General features: G+C 42.2%; 1 protein-coding gene across 1 annotated transcript in view; it reads right to left on the reverse strand.

Annotated features, from left to right (window-relative positions):
• The window catches only part of NDC1 (NDC1 transmembrane nucleoporin), a 63,040-nt gene that overhangs the window by 30,972 nt on the left and 18,084 nt on the right, over positions 1–13,984 (reverse strand). The window contains exons 6-11 of the mRNA XM_062191371.1: positions 13,722–13,830; positions 11,816–11,867; positions 8,831–8,966; positions 7,595–7,687; positions 5,529–5,610; positions 2,660–2,815 (exon numbers count right to left, since the gene is read on the reverse strand). Coding sequence (XP_062047355.1) covers positions 2,660–2,815; positions 5,529–5,610; positions 7,595–7,687; positions 8,831–8,966; positions 11,816–11,867; positions 13,722–13,830 — 628 coding nt within the window. The remainder of the gene's footprint in view (positions 1–2,659; positions 2,816–5,528; positions 5,611–7,594; positions 7,688–8,830; positions 8,967–11,815; positions 11,868–13,721; positions 13,831–13,984) is intronic.

Consider the following 13,984-nt stretch of genomic DNA (forward strand, 5'->3'; position numbering starts at 1 on the left):
GCTCCTCTTCTGATCAGCTCTCTGCTATGGCCTGGAAAAGCAGTGGAGGACGGTCCAAGCGCTTGGGCCCCTGCACCCACATGGAGACCCGGAAGAAGCTCCTGGTTCCTGGCTTCAGATCGGCCTAGTTCTAGCAATTGCAGACATTTGGGGAGTGAACCAGCAGACGGAAGACCTTTCTCTCTGTCTTTCCCTCTGTCTGTCTGTAACTCTACCTCTCAAATAAATAAATAAAATCCTAAAAAAAAAAAACAGAACCTTGCCCATTTTACTGCAAGTTCCTATTTTATAACTTGGCTAAATATACTAAATTTATATTGTAAAAATGCATAGGAAAAAGTGCAAATCTTCTAAGTTTCCCAAAGTTCTTTCAAATTAACACAAATCACACTAAATACTAATATGCACAGAGTATCTATAAATCTGGTTGATAAACAGCTTCATTATAAATCATTTTATAAATCTAATAATTTATAGAGTCTATTGTACAAAAATAAAGGAATTTTTTTCCTGCTACTCTAGCACAAGGCACAAAGATAAATAAACAGCAATAGGAAATTCTACCTTCTTAATAAAAGCTCCATAAGAAATTAAACATTGGGGGCCAGTATTGCAGCACAGTTGGCTAAACTGCTATTTAAACCATATTGGACTGCTGGTTTGAGTCCTAACTGCTCTGGTTTGATCCAGCTCCCTGTTAATGTGCCTGGGAAGGCACCAGATGATGGCTCAAGTGCCTGGGCTCCTGCCATCCATGTGAGAGACCCAGATGCTGTTCCTGGCTCCTGGCTTTGGCTTGGCCCAGACCTGGCTGTTGCAGCCACACCAGTGGATGGAAGATCTCTTCCTCTCTTTCTCTGTAAATCTCCCTTTCAAATAAATAAAATAAATAGATGTTAAAAAAAAAAAAACCTGACATTCATGGACTTATTTAAATAAGTTTTGATTTGTAATCTATGTTTTGAAGCCATGACTCTACAAGAGAAGTAATTTAAAAAACACAACATGGGGGCCAGCACTGCGGCTCACTAGGCTAATCCTCCACCTTGCGGCGCGGGCACACCGGGTTCTAGTCCCGGTCGGGGTAGCAGATTCTGTCCCGCTTGCCCCTCTTCCAGGCCAGCTCTCTGCTATGGCCCAGGAGTGCAGTGGAGGATGGCCCAAGTGCTTGGGTCCTGCACCCCACGGGAGACCAGGAGAAGCACCTGGCTCCTGCCTTCGGATCAGTGCGATGCGCCGGCTGCAGTGCGCCGGCCGCAGCAGCCATTGGAGGGTGAACCAACGGCAAAAGGAAGACCTTTCTCTCTGTCTCTCTCTCTGACTGTCCACTCTGCCTGTCAAAAAATAAAAATAAAATAAATAAATAAAAATTAAAAAAAAAAACACAACATGGGGATGGAAGGGGTGGTGTTACGGTAAAGTGGGTTAAGCTGCCTCATGCAAAGTTGGCATTCCATATGGACATCAGTTCAGGTCCTGGCTGTTCTACTTCTGATCAGCTCCCTGCTAATTTGCCTGGGAAAGCAGAGGAGAATGGCCCAAGTCCTTGGGCCCTTGCACCCACGTGGGAGACCAGGAAGAAGCTCCTGGCTCCTGGATTTGTATTGGCTCAGTTCTGACTGCGGCCATTTGGAAAGCGAACCAATGGATGAAGACCTCTTTGTCTCTGCCTCTCTGTAACTCTGTTTTTCAAATAAATAAATAAATAAATCTTTTTAAAAAGTTTATTTATTTGGGGCCGGCACCGTGGCTTACTTGGTTAATCCTCTGCCTGCGGCGCCAGCATCCCATATAGGCGCTGGGTTCTAGTCCCAGTTGCTCCTCTTCCAGTTCAGCTCTCTGCTGTGGCCTGGGAGGGCAGTGGAGGATGGCCCAAGTGCTTGGGCCCCTGCACCCACATGGGAGACCAGGAGGAAGCACCTGGCTCCTGGCTGCGCCATCCATAGTGGCCAGTTGGGGAGTGAACCAACGGAAGGAAGACCTTTCTCTCTGTCTCTCTCTCTTTCACTGTCTGTAACTCTACCTATCAAATAAATAAAAAAAAAAAAGAACTTTTAAAAATAGTTTATTTATTTGAAAGGCAGAGTTACAGAGAGAGGGGGAGAGAAAAAGACAGAGAGATCAATCCTTCATTCTCTGGTTCACTCCCCAAATGGCTGCAACAGCTACGGTTGAGTCAGGCCGAAGCCAGGAGCCAGGAGCTTCATCCAGGTCTCCCACGTGGATAAAGGAGCCCAAGGACTTGGGCCATCCTCCATTGCTTTCCCAGGCACATTAGCAGGGAGCTGGATTGGAAGTGGAGCAGCCAGGAATCAAACCGGTGCCCACATGGGATGCCAGCATTGCAAGCAGGGACTTAACCCATTACACCACAACTCTAGCCCCAACTGTCAGCCTTTTAAATATTACAATACAGGGCTTAATATTTTTAAGCTATATATATTTATGGTGTACAACCTTGTGATGTCTTGAACTTAATTTTCAATTTACAATGATATCCAGGTCTTTTTCTTGGTCCAATACAGCACCCCACATGTTGGGTAGATTTTTCTTGAAAACTCATATCCCACACTTAGGTAATTATCCTTAGGTTAACTAGTGTCCTCTTTCTTAGGAAGCACAACAAGCACGTTCCTCCCTCAATAGAACTAGGAGTTACCTGGAGAAACCAATTTCTTAGGTTCCACTGGATACGATGAAGACACTCTGCCATTCGTAGCAGCAACTTCTTGAAAGAGAATCAGTTTCTGAGTCATATCATTTAAAAGATTCAAACACTCCCTTGAAATAGCTGTCCAGTTATGGGGATGTCCACCTAGGAGAGTCAAACACCAGCTTTTAAGATGCAAATAATCTTATATTCTCTTCTCAAAGTGGGGGAAAAAAATCAGTAAGAAATGCTATGTAATTCCACCAGGGCCCACTTTTCTTAGTCAAGCTAATATTCATACTAGTGCCGTCTAATACACAACAGGAACTCAATAAATACTTAGAGAAGTTAATTTCTCAAATAGTCTACAAGAAGAAACTTGCTATTTCAGAATAAAAAGCCTCTCATATGGTGACCAAAATAAAACCAAACGTTAGGTCATGGTTGGAGCAAGAAAGACCATGGTTACCTGTTCAACAGTATTGAATAGACTGCTTACTTAGACCATAAAAAAATGAATCCAGATAATGAAATCTGGACCATCAATGTGATGTCCCCCATGGTCCCCAATGTCCTCTATGTCACTGTGTCTGACCCACATGCTTGCTTGTATTTCACTTATACTCGTCCCGCCGTATCAGCACTTCACTGTCTGAGGTCACGCACAGTCAACTACAGTCTGACAATAATAAATGGAGAATTCTAGAACAATTCAAGTTTTAAACTGCATGCAGTTCTGAGTAGCAGGATGAAATCTGGCACTGTCTCGCACCATCCTGCTCTGTCCCACAGGCACATGAGTCTTCCCTTCGCCTGGCACAGCCACATTGAGTACACCAATTGCTGTTAGCCACTTGCGGCTGTCTCAGCAGATCAAGTGTACAGTACCACAGTGCTTGTGTTCAAGTGACAATAATAACATTTATTTTACTTAATCAAGACCCCAGAGCACAGTACTAGAAGTACTGCATGTCATAATAACTGTTCCATTATTACAAGTTGTTGTTAATCTCTTACTATGCCAAATTAATAAATAGGTATGTCTATATAGGAAAAAAAAACACAGTAGATATAGCATTCAGTACTATCTGAGGCTTCAGGCAGCCTCTGGATGTCTTAGAACATATTCACCTTGTATGGGCAGGGAATACCATATATAAAAGCCCCTGTTTGCTATTCTATCTGTAGGAGTGACACATTATTTGATAATGCTCACATTTTATATTTGGAAAGTTTACATATCTGCTACTTTATTATGACACAAAATATTGTGATCCCATTCCCTTAAAAAGCTACTTACTTCTCATTATCTGTTGATTTTCTAAAATCTTTGTCTCTTAGAGTTACATAAAAATCAAGCGTGCTTCATTCTATGTTAAGAACAGCAGAAGTTCACTAAAGGTTGGTTTCCCCATGCTGTATGCCAAAAACTCACTCCTTCTTCACTTAGATCCCCTCCTTAAATACTTCCCCCTTTCGCAACTCAAGAAAAATACCACTTAGCCTGTAAACACACACACAAAATTCCTCATCAACAGGTCTCAGGATGTTTTGTATTGCTGTAACTCAGGACCCGCTGGGAACAGTGTAATAGTCTAGTTAAATTTTAACAACATGCCCTAGAATGCAAGTTCTCTGCCAGGGCACATGCCATCCTGTTGCAGTTTACCTGAATCTCTGATGAAAATATTTAACATTTATAGAATTCCTACATTAACCCAAGGCTGGTAGAAAACTACTACAATTCATTTTCCATAGTGCTGGCTTTGGATTTCTCATGCTACTAAAAGGAAAGTGGCACCAATCAATCATATTTTTATATAACTGGATTTCATTTCCATAAAAGCTTTAACTATAGAAGGTTTATTTTACAATCTGAGAACTGACAAGTGAACAAGCAGAGCTAATCAGAAAGGAGACAAAAAGCCAGGCAGACTCTCGCTCCGCTTTGGTGGCTGTCGCTGGGCCGGAACACAGAGAGCGTGCAGAGCCACAGCCTGGGCAGCTGGCGAGCAATGGCAGAGGAGCGTTTCAGAGCCGCCAAGAGCATCAGTGTCACCATCAACTCCATGTCCTTCCTAACTTTGCCCAAAGAGCAGAACAGCACAGCAGAAAGAGGGAGCTCTGTATCTGGGAGTCAAATGACACCTTCTTACTCCAGTTCTGACATTTACTTTATTTAATCACTTAGTCTCTGAGATCTCCCAGCTAGGGTTTAGACCAAATGATTTTTAAACACCCCATGTACTATTAAAACTTTAGGATTTTTAAACTGTGCTTTTCTATTCTCAAACTGTCAACCTATTTCATAATTTATTCAGGTTAAGGTATTGAGAGAGCTAAAGGATACAAAAGTTTAAAAATATTTTTCCTGGTGGGGCTGGTGCTGTGGTGCAGCAGGCTAAGGCACTGCTTGTGATACATTTCCCCTATCAGATCACTGGTTTGAGTCCCAGCTACTTCACTTCTGATCCGGCTTCCAGCCAATGAGTCTAGGAAGTAACAGTAATAGTACAGCCCAAGTACTAGGCCCTCTGCTACCCATGTGGAAGACCTGGATCCACCCTGGCTCGTGGCTTCAGCCTGGCCAAGACCTGGCTGCTGCAGCCGCTTGGAGAGTAAACCAATAGATAAATCTCTCCCTCTCTCTGTTTCTCTGCCTTCCAAACAAATAAATAAAGCTAAAAAAAAATTTCCTGGTGACATAAATTTTACCCATGGCAATGCAAATACTTAAGTTGTGTAAGATTTAAATCAATAGCATTTAATAGACTCACTGAGGTGAGGTATTTTATGAAATACACCTCTCTCACCGAAACTTCAGTGGAACACTTTCTGCACACACATGCTTAATCAAGTCCATTACTTTTAGCAATACCTGGCTGGCTAAGGCTAAACACTTCTTGTCTTCGTGAGGGAGAATATTGAGAAAGCAACATCAGGTCTTGCAAGGCTAAATACTAAAAGAAAAAAAAAACACATTATTTGATATAACCTCTACATAAAATCTTATTTACAAACTGGGCTCATTATTCTGGTAAATAACCGGCTGAATACATGACTGATCCCATGAGAGTATATCTGCTGGTGACATCTAGGCATCTTTGCACAACAAAGAAATCACCTAACAATGCATTTCTCAGAACCTATCCCCACCGTTGAGCAAGGCATGACTTTCAATCCAGGAATAAATCAGATGGGCTTCTGAATGAAAACACTTCACCACATCTTCCTTCTAGACTTACACAACTTTCCTGATTCTACTCTTGCTATCCACTGTAGGTTGCAGACAGGACTGGGGACTCTTTCTTCTACCAAGGGCCATTTGGTTACTGGTAACATCATTCACAGGTCACACAAAATTAGCAACCTAAGGGGCCAGCATGGTGGGGCAGCAGATTAAGCTACTTGTGACGCCAGCATTCCATAGATGAGCACTGGTTGGAGTCCCAGCTGCTCCACTTCCAATCAGTTCCCTGCTAAAGCACCTGGGAAAGCAGCAGAGGATGGTCCAAGCGGGGGACCCAGAAGGAGTTCCAGGTTTGAGCTGCAGCTTGGCCTAGCCTCCTAGCTATTGTGGCCACAAGAGGAGTGAACCAGCGGATGGAAGACCTCTCTCTGTAACTCTGCCTTTCAAATAAATAAATCTTTATTTTAAAAAATTATCTACTTAAAAATTAGCCTGCTGTAGATATGCTGAGCTTCAAGGCCTGCCTACAGTCACCTTGCCATGGCCAGATAGCCCATGGACCGGATGTTCCCACCCCTGAAGAACTCCAGAATTCTCTGTGTTCCTTTCTACCTCTCAGGGGGAAAATGTACACATTACTTCCTCCTAGCAATTTCGCTGGCCTCCCTCACAAAGCTCTCAACCATGGCACCTGGAAAAAACATATTACCACTGCCTATCTATTTGTCTCATCGGCCTCCTCCCACCAAACAGTGAGAACATCATACTCCTACCACATCTTACTACCACACCCAAACTAAGTGCCTGACACACTAGAGACACAATTTCTGTTGGCAAAACTCTTTACTCACCCTTCAAGATCTGAGACGCTTTCTGGTATTGGCCCAAACAGAATAAATGGCCTCACTGCACTTGCCACAGTAGTCTGTAATCATTTTCTGTGTCTGCCTTTTCCACAAGGCTGTGCTATGCCTTAGTCATCCTCCCACTGGAAGCAACTAGCAGTGACTGACACCTGCTCACTAAATAAAGATCTGGTAGTGAGCAGCTAAGTAACCGAAATTTTTATCTAACAGATTAGTCATAATTGATGTTTAAAGGTAATTAGAGCCTCGTGGTTCATTTCCTTATTTGTTTATAACTTCTCCAGAGAGTGATCAAAACTCAGTTCTTTTCTTTCAATTCTTTTTGAAGTATTAAACCTTTTCAGAGAATCATACATACTTTAAAATTTAAAATTACAATCTGAATTAAAACGATTTATGCTCACTTGACATGATTGTAAACTTACTGTAACTTCCTTAAACTCTTTTGATTATAATTTATTTTAGGATCATTATCACCTATTCATATTCAGAGAGAACTCACTAAATGTCTTCCCACTACCAACCACTATCTGTGATCACAAAAGCCAACAACACTATGATTAAAAATGTTTTTGATTTAGTGATTAAAAAATAAACAGTATTTGTGAAAAGCTAACATATATAGTTGAATATCATCATATTCTATGCTTAGAAATACATTTATATCTTCTCTGAATACAGAGTTGGCTAGGTTGTACACATACACTACAACATACACTTGCAACAAAAACTGAAAAAACAGCATTTGTAGGTGGGTGATTTTTATAACACCAATATCAGAATATTCTAAGCTCTCAAAAATTTTCTAAATGCTTAAATATTCAAAATGAAGTCCCTTCTGTTAGATGAGAGGCGCACACATAAAGATAAAGCGCACAGTCACGGCACCTTTATGATGAGGGGAGGGTTGCTGTTTAAAACCTTTGGGAGGCATTCATCTGACTCTTCTGCAAACGGGAGCTGAACAGGGAACACGTGCGCCTAGCAAACAGACAAAAAGACGACGGGCGTGATTACTTCCATAACCTTGTTACATATGTAAGCGTTAATAGAAATTTATTAGAAAAGGAGATAGCACAGCCAAACTGACATCTTTAGGGCTCAGGGCAAAAACAGGTTATAGAAATCCAAACACAACTTTCAAAAACATTACTGTCCCAATCTCATTAGACCGGGGCTTTCCAGTTTCAGAAACAAAGATTCTCTGAAGCCACTAAAGAATCCAAATTTACAGAGATGGTAAACGAAACAGAAACACTCACTTTCTAAGACCAACATTTGAATGATAAAAAAACAACTCCCTAGAAAACGACTTTTGTGGGAATTATCCATTGTCCATTATCACCTCCATCTCCAAAATGATTTTTTCAATATAATATTAAATCTTTCCAGCCGGCGCCGCGGCTCATTTGGCTAATCCTCCGCCTGCGGCGCCGGCCCCCCGAGTTCTAGTCCCAGTTTGGGTGCCAGATTCTGTCCCGGTTGCTCCTCTTCCAGTCCAGCTCTCTGCTGTGGCCCAGGAAGGCAGTAGAGGATGGTCCAGGTGCTTGGGCCCTGCACCCTGGGAGACCAGGAGGAAGCACCTTTCTCCTGGCTCCTGACTTCAGATTGGCGCAGCGCATCGGCCGCGCCGGCCATTTGGAGGATGAGCCAACAGAGGGGAGGACGTTTCTGTCTTTCTGTCTCTCTCTCACTGTCTAACTCTGCCTGTCAAGGAAAAAAAAAACTTTCCTTCAAAGCCAAATGTTTAATTTCCATATATTTAAATATTTTAATAGTGTCTATGTCAATAGTATACAAAATAATTGAAAATTCAGGTTCACTTAGTACATACTTAATGGAGAAGAGAATCCTCCAGAAGAGAACTAGACTACAAAAAAGCATAGTAATCCTTCAACTTAATTCCCAAAAATGAAGTGGATATCAACTCTTCTCCTCAGGGGAAAAAAACAACAACACACAGTAAATGATGGTTATAAATGATATACCCTAATAAAGTCTCAAGAGAGATGACAAACCAACCTACTCTAACTGCTTTCGGCACGCACACTGATCAGTGCTCTACTAATAATCAATTTGTGCACTCCAAAACACAGAGGTATGAACAAGCAACTCAATACTAACCTCTGTGGCATAGATTTTGAAGAGCATCCAGGAGATATACCAAGTCATCAGGAGAAAGACTCCACACAGCCAGACATGGTAGAGCAGTGAGATATTCAAGAGGCCACTCACAGTGTCAAGAGGCCTATGAGACTGCCTATGAAAGCAGAAATTGCTGATTTAATTAGTGATTAATCCTATGGGAAAACAGAACATAAACATTAACAGACTTGGACTCCACACTGAGAAATGAATCCTATCTCTAAACAGCAATGTGGATAGTCTCTTCTTGTGTCCTCCTTGGTGCTGGGTAAAAGTTTACCCAAAGTGCTGCTTTGTTAATAATTAAAATCATTAAACATGATTGGTACTTCTCCTGGAACAGACTTCTAACTTTATTTTCATAACTTAGAAACAATTTTATAATGGTTAAGCATATGTTACAAAAATAATCAACTTTACTTCTAGAACGTAAGAAACTCTGTTAGAAATAAGGCAAACACTGCCATCACTACATTGGGACAGATCAATGAGCAAAGTCAATGCTATAACCATACAACAAGTTCCTGTGAAGATGGGGATCGGAATCCCTGACCTGCCATTTGTGAGCGCTGTTGTAAGGCAAAGCACTCAACCTGTCCCACTCAGTTTCTTCACCCATCTAACTGTGGCGCAACCTCTTCACTGGACCTCTGGGACTATCACAAGACTTACAACAGCATACATTAGGAGTGTCCAGCACAGTGTCTGACACTGGGGGGGGGGGGGGAGTTAAATATATCATGGAGTTAATTTCACCTCTAAGATAGGCCAGCGCCGTGGCTCAATAGGCTAATCCTCTGCCTGCGGCACCGGCACACGGGGTTCTAGTCCTAGTCAGGGCACCGGATTCTGTCCCGGTTGCCCCTCTTCCAGGCCAGCTCTCTGCTATGGCCCGGGAGTGCAGTGGAGGATGGCCCAAGTCCTTGGGCCCTGCACCCCATGGGAGACCAGGAGAAGCACCTGGCTCCTGGCTTCGGATCAATGCGGTGCGCCGGCCACAGTGCGCCGGCTGCGGTGGCCATTGGAGGGTGAACCAATGGCAAAGGAAGACCTTTCTCTCTGTCTCTCTCTCTCACTGTCCACTCTGCCTGTCAAAAAAAAAAAAAAAAAAAAAAAATCACCTCTAAGAAGGAATTTACTGCAAGCCTGATATACACGAAGGACAGAATACCAGGCACTCAGCTATACAAACATATATTTCTCTCTCTCTCTTTCTAAGATTTATTTACTTATTTGAAAGGCAGAATGTCAGAGACATAGAAAGAGAGAGATCTTCCTTCCATCTGCTGGGTAACTCCCCAAATGCCACAACAGCTGGGGCTGGGTCGGGCCAGGTCAAAGCCAGGAATCTGGGACTATAACCAGGTCTCCCCCATGGGAGGCAGGGACTCAAGCACTTGGGCATCATCCACTGCCCTTCCAGGCACATTAGAAGGAAGGAAGCTGGATCAGAAGTGAAACAGCCAGGACTCAAAGCAGCACTCCAGTACAGAATGCAGGTGTCCCAAAAGATGGATTAACCCCCTGCACAACAACATGCACCCCAACAAAACACTTCCTGAAGGAAAACGTTAAAATCTGAACCTAATAAAATGATCTAGGTATCTGGTTTCATGCCTAGTAATTAAATAGAAGAAAAAAGTAAATTTACCTAGGAACTACAAAAAGTGAGGAATAGAAATCTATATTGTGAAAAACAAAACATCTCTTAACTACTCATCTATGCCCATAACCCTACTCCCAAAATGGACATTAGTGAATTCCACATAAAACACAAAAAGTCTCCCAGTGGACTGTGGCTACTTGGCAAGTGAACAAGCAGATGGAAGAGCTCTCTCCTCTCTGATTTTTAAATAAATAAATAAATCTAAAAAACAAACAAAAAAAGAACAATACTGAGAGAAACTGACACTTTTCAGGCAAACAACAGATTAAACCTTTACGTATGTGTCAGTTCACTGGGGACAACTGGAACACACCCAGTGCTGCCACATAATAGCCACTTGCGAACTTCACCTGATCACTAGCTTTTGCACCATTTCAGTTTCCTCTTGGGCAAAATTCAAGTAATAACAGCACTGGTGTGTACCATAAGGCACCACAGGATGACTGACAGAAAAGAACAAGGGCTAGCTATGTGACGTAGCAGGCTAACCCATCGCCTGCAATGCTGGCATCCCAGGAGCATGGATCGAGTCCAGTACCAGCTGCTCCACTTCCCATCCAGCTCCCTGCTAATATAGAAGATGGCTCAAGTGCTTGGGCCTCTGCCACTCAGGTGGGAGACCTGAATGGAGTTCCAGGCTTCTGGATTCAGCCTGACCCAGCCCGGCCATTGTGATGAGTTGGGGAGTGAACTGGCAGATGTTAGAGATTCTCAATCTCTCTCCTTTTCTGTCTCTCTATAACTCTGCCTTTCAAGTAAATATACACTTTTGTATAGTATAAAAGCTGTAGCTAATAACTACAACAAGAGAGATTAGCATGGCTTATTTCTGGGGAGAGGAAATGGGTGACTGGAAACAGGGACAGGAAGAGTCTTTTTATATATCTTTGGGATTGTATGCTATATGTATTCAAAAATGAACACTGGAGTGAGTGGTCGGTGCAGTGGTTACACCACCACATCCCACATCGGAGCACCTGGTTCAAATTCCAGCTCCACTCTCAATGCCAGCTTCCTGCTAACATGCGCCCTAAGAGGCAGCAGATGATGGCTCAAGTAGTTGGATCCCTGCCACCCACATGGGAGACCCAGATTGAGTTATTGGCTCCTGGCTTTGGCCTGGCCCGCCCCATCTGTTGCAGCCATTGGGTACTAAACCAGTAGATGGAAGATATCTGTCTGCCTGTCTCTGTCTCCCTGTCTTTCAAATAAAACAAAATAAATAAAAACATCTGGAAAGCAGTAGACATCTAAAAGAACGGAAACAGTTACAATCAGACTTTTTGTCCATCACTTACTCATCCGTGTGAAGGTCCATAGCAGTGCTAATCCAAGCTTTGGGAATATGGCCTGAGGGGAGAAAAAATACCAAGCTAAGAATATAAAAGTTAATAAAACAGACCTGAATCATTCTTTGCAAACGACGTCAAAGAAATGGCAAAGCAGACACCAAGACCTGTCAAATGCGACTGTCTGGTTAGCAATAGGTAGAGAAAGAGTACTCTATGAACACAGGCGGCCCTTGCTTTTTTCAGTTCTGCTATAAATATATTTCAGATACCAGGGTTTGGTTAAAACACAGCAGTCCCACAACAACAGCGTTCCAATTTTAACAGTGTGGTAACCATGAGCGACTGCGTATGGCACTTCTAGCTGTTCAGAGCCAGTGAGCAGATGACAGATGTGTGTCACCATATGTGACTGAGCCATCACTGCTCACTCCTCCCAGTCTGCTAGAGACCGTCACTCACAGCTTAGACTGGACACACAGAGGAAAGCATGCAGTTGTGTTGCCTCCTTGATAAATTCATATGACATTTCATAAAAATGAACAGTGTAAATAAAGAGTAAACTGGCCAAAAATGATGAACATCCAGCAGAGAAATGAAAAATGGTAGGGGCTGGTGCTGTGGCATAATGGGTTAAGCTATAGCCTGCACTGCCAGCATCCCGTATGGGCGCCGGTTCAAGTCCCAGCTATTTCACTTCTGATCCATCTCTCTGCTATGGCCTGAGAAAGCAGTAGAAGATGGCCCAAGTCCTTGGGCCCCTGCACCCACGTGGGAGACCCAGAAGAAGCTCCTGGCTTTGGATCAGCACAGCTCCCGCAATTGTGGCCAACTGGGGAGTGAACCAGCAGATGGAAGACCTCGCTCTCTGTCTGCCTCTCCTCTCTCTCTTTAAGTAAATGAATAAATCTTTAAAAAAAAAAAAATTAGTGGTAATGCTGAAAATGATTTCTGACTTGAATATCCACAGAGTTACAGAAGAAAAATCTCACATGGGAATGTTGCCACAGCTGCTATGTCAGCACAAAGATACACCTCCAGGGAGCAAACAGAATGACCAACACACGGTGAGAACAATTTTATAAAATTATATCACCACAGAAAAAAGAAAGATCAGAAAAAGTCTGAAAACAGTACTTCCAAGTGTTAGAATTTGTTTGTATTATTATGTGTTGCTAATGAGAATAATCATTTTATTACTATTCATTATTCTAGATGTTGTGCCCCAAATTCATGTTAAATCCTACCAGGTTCCCTTACCAACAGCATATTTCTATTGCATTGGTATAAAGTTACAAACTTATAAAAAGGAGCATGTTATTTCCACTTAGAGTAATGACCAAACGTCACATTATTTTCTCTCCTTTTTAAAACAACATACATTTCTTACAGTGGTAAAAGCAACATAAGCTTTGCAGCCCTAACCACTTTCCAGGGTAGAGAGCAGTAGTGTGAATGACACACAATGCGTCTAACAAATTTCTATAACTTTTTCATCTTATAAAACCAAAACTCTGCCTCCTGAACAACTTCCCTTTCTCCCATCTCCTTGGCCCTAGCTACCACCATTCTACTTCCTGTTTCTATGAGTTTCACTACTTTAGATACCTCATGTAGGTGGAGTGAGGCAGTATTTGTCTATTTGTGACTGGGTTATCACAGTTAGCATAACATCCTCAACATGATAAGCTTGCTTTCTTTTGAAAAGCTGAGCAATATTTTATCATATGCAAGTATCCCATTTTCTTTAACAATATTTTCCCTTAAATAAATACATATTATCTGATAATTTCAAAAAATGAATCAGTTGGGCTAACCACATACCTACAACACAAACACAATCTAGATGTCTTTGTAACTGACATTTTCTAAGCTATGAGCTCATAACACTGTATCAAAGAGCAGAAATTCTTACCAAGAAAATAATACACAATGCAGAAATTTCTGGTCAGGAACAGTGATTCCACACAACTATGTTTCATTAATAAGAGCAGAGATCTCCTAAAGCGCAGAAACTTGTATTGCTGTGGATAAAAGGAAAAGCAGAATCAAATGACACATCCACAGCACTCTGAAGCAGTCAACATACAAAAAACCACAATCACTGTACCAACAGATAAAGGTTATTCCATGGGCAAAATGTTAACTAATTATGATGTTAAAGTATGTGGTGTTTTT

This window comes from Lepus europaeus, chromosome 5, assembly GCF_033115175.1.
Source record: "Lepus europaeus isolate LE1 chromosome 5, mLepTim1.pri, whole genome shotgun sequence".
NCBI lineage: Eukaryota > Metazoa > Chordata > Mammalia > Lagomorpha > Leporidae > Lepus > Lepus europaeus.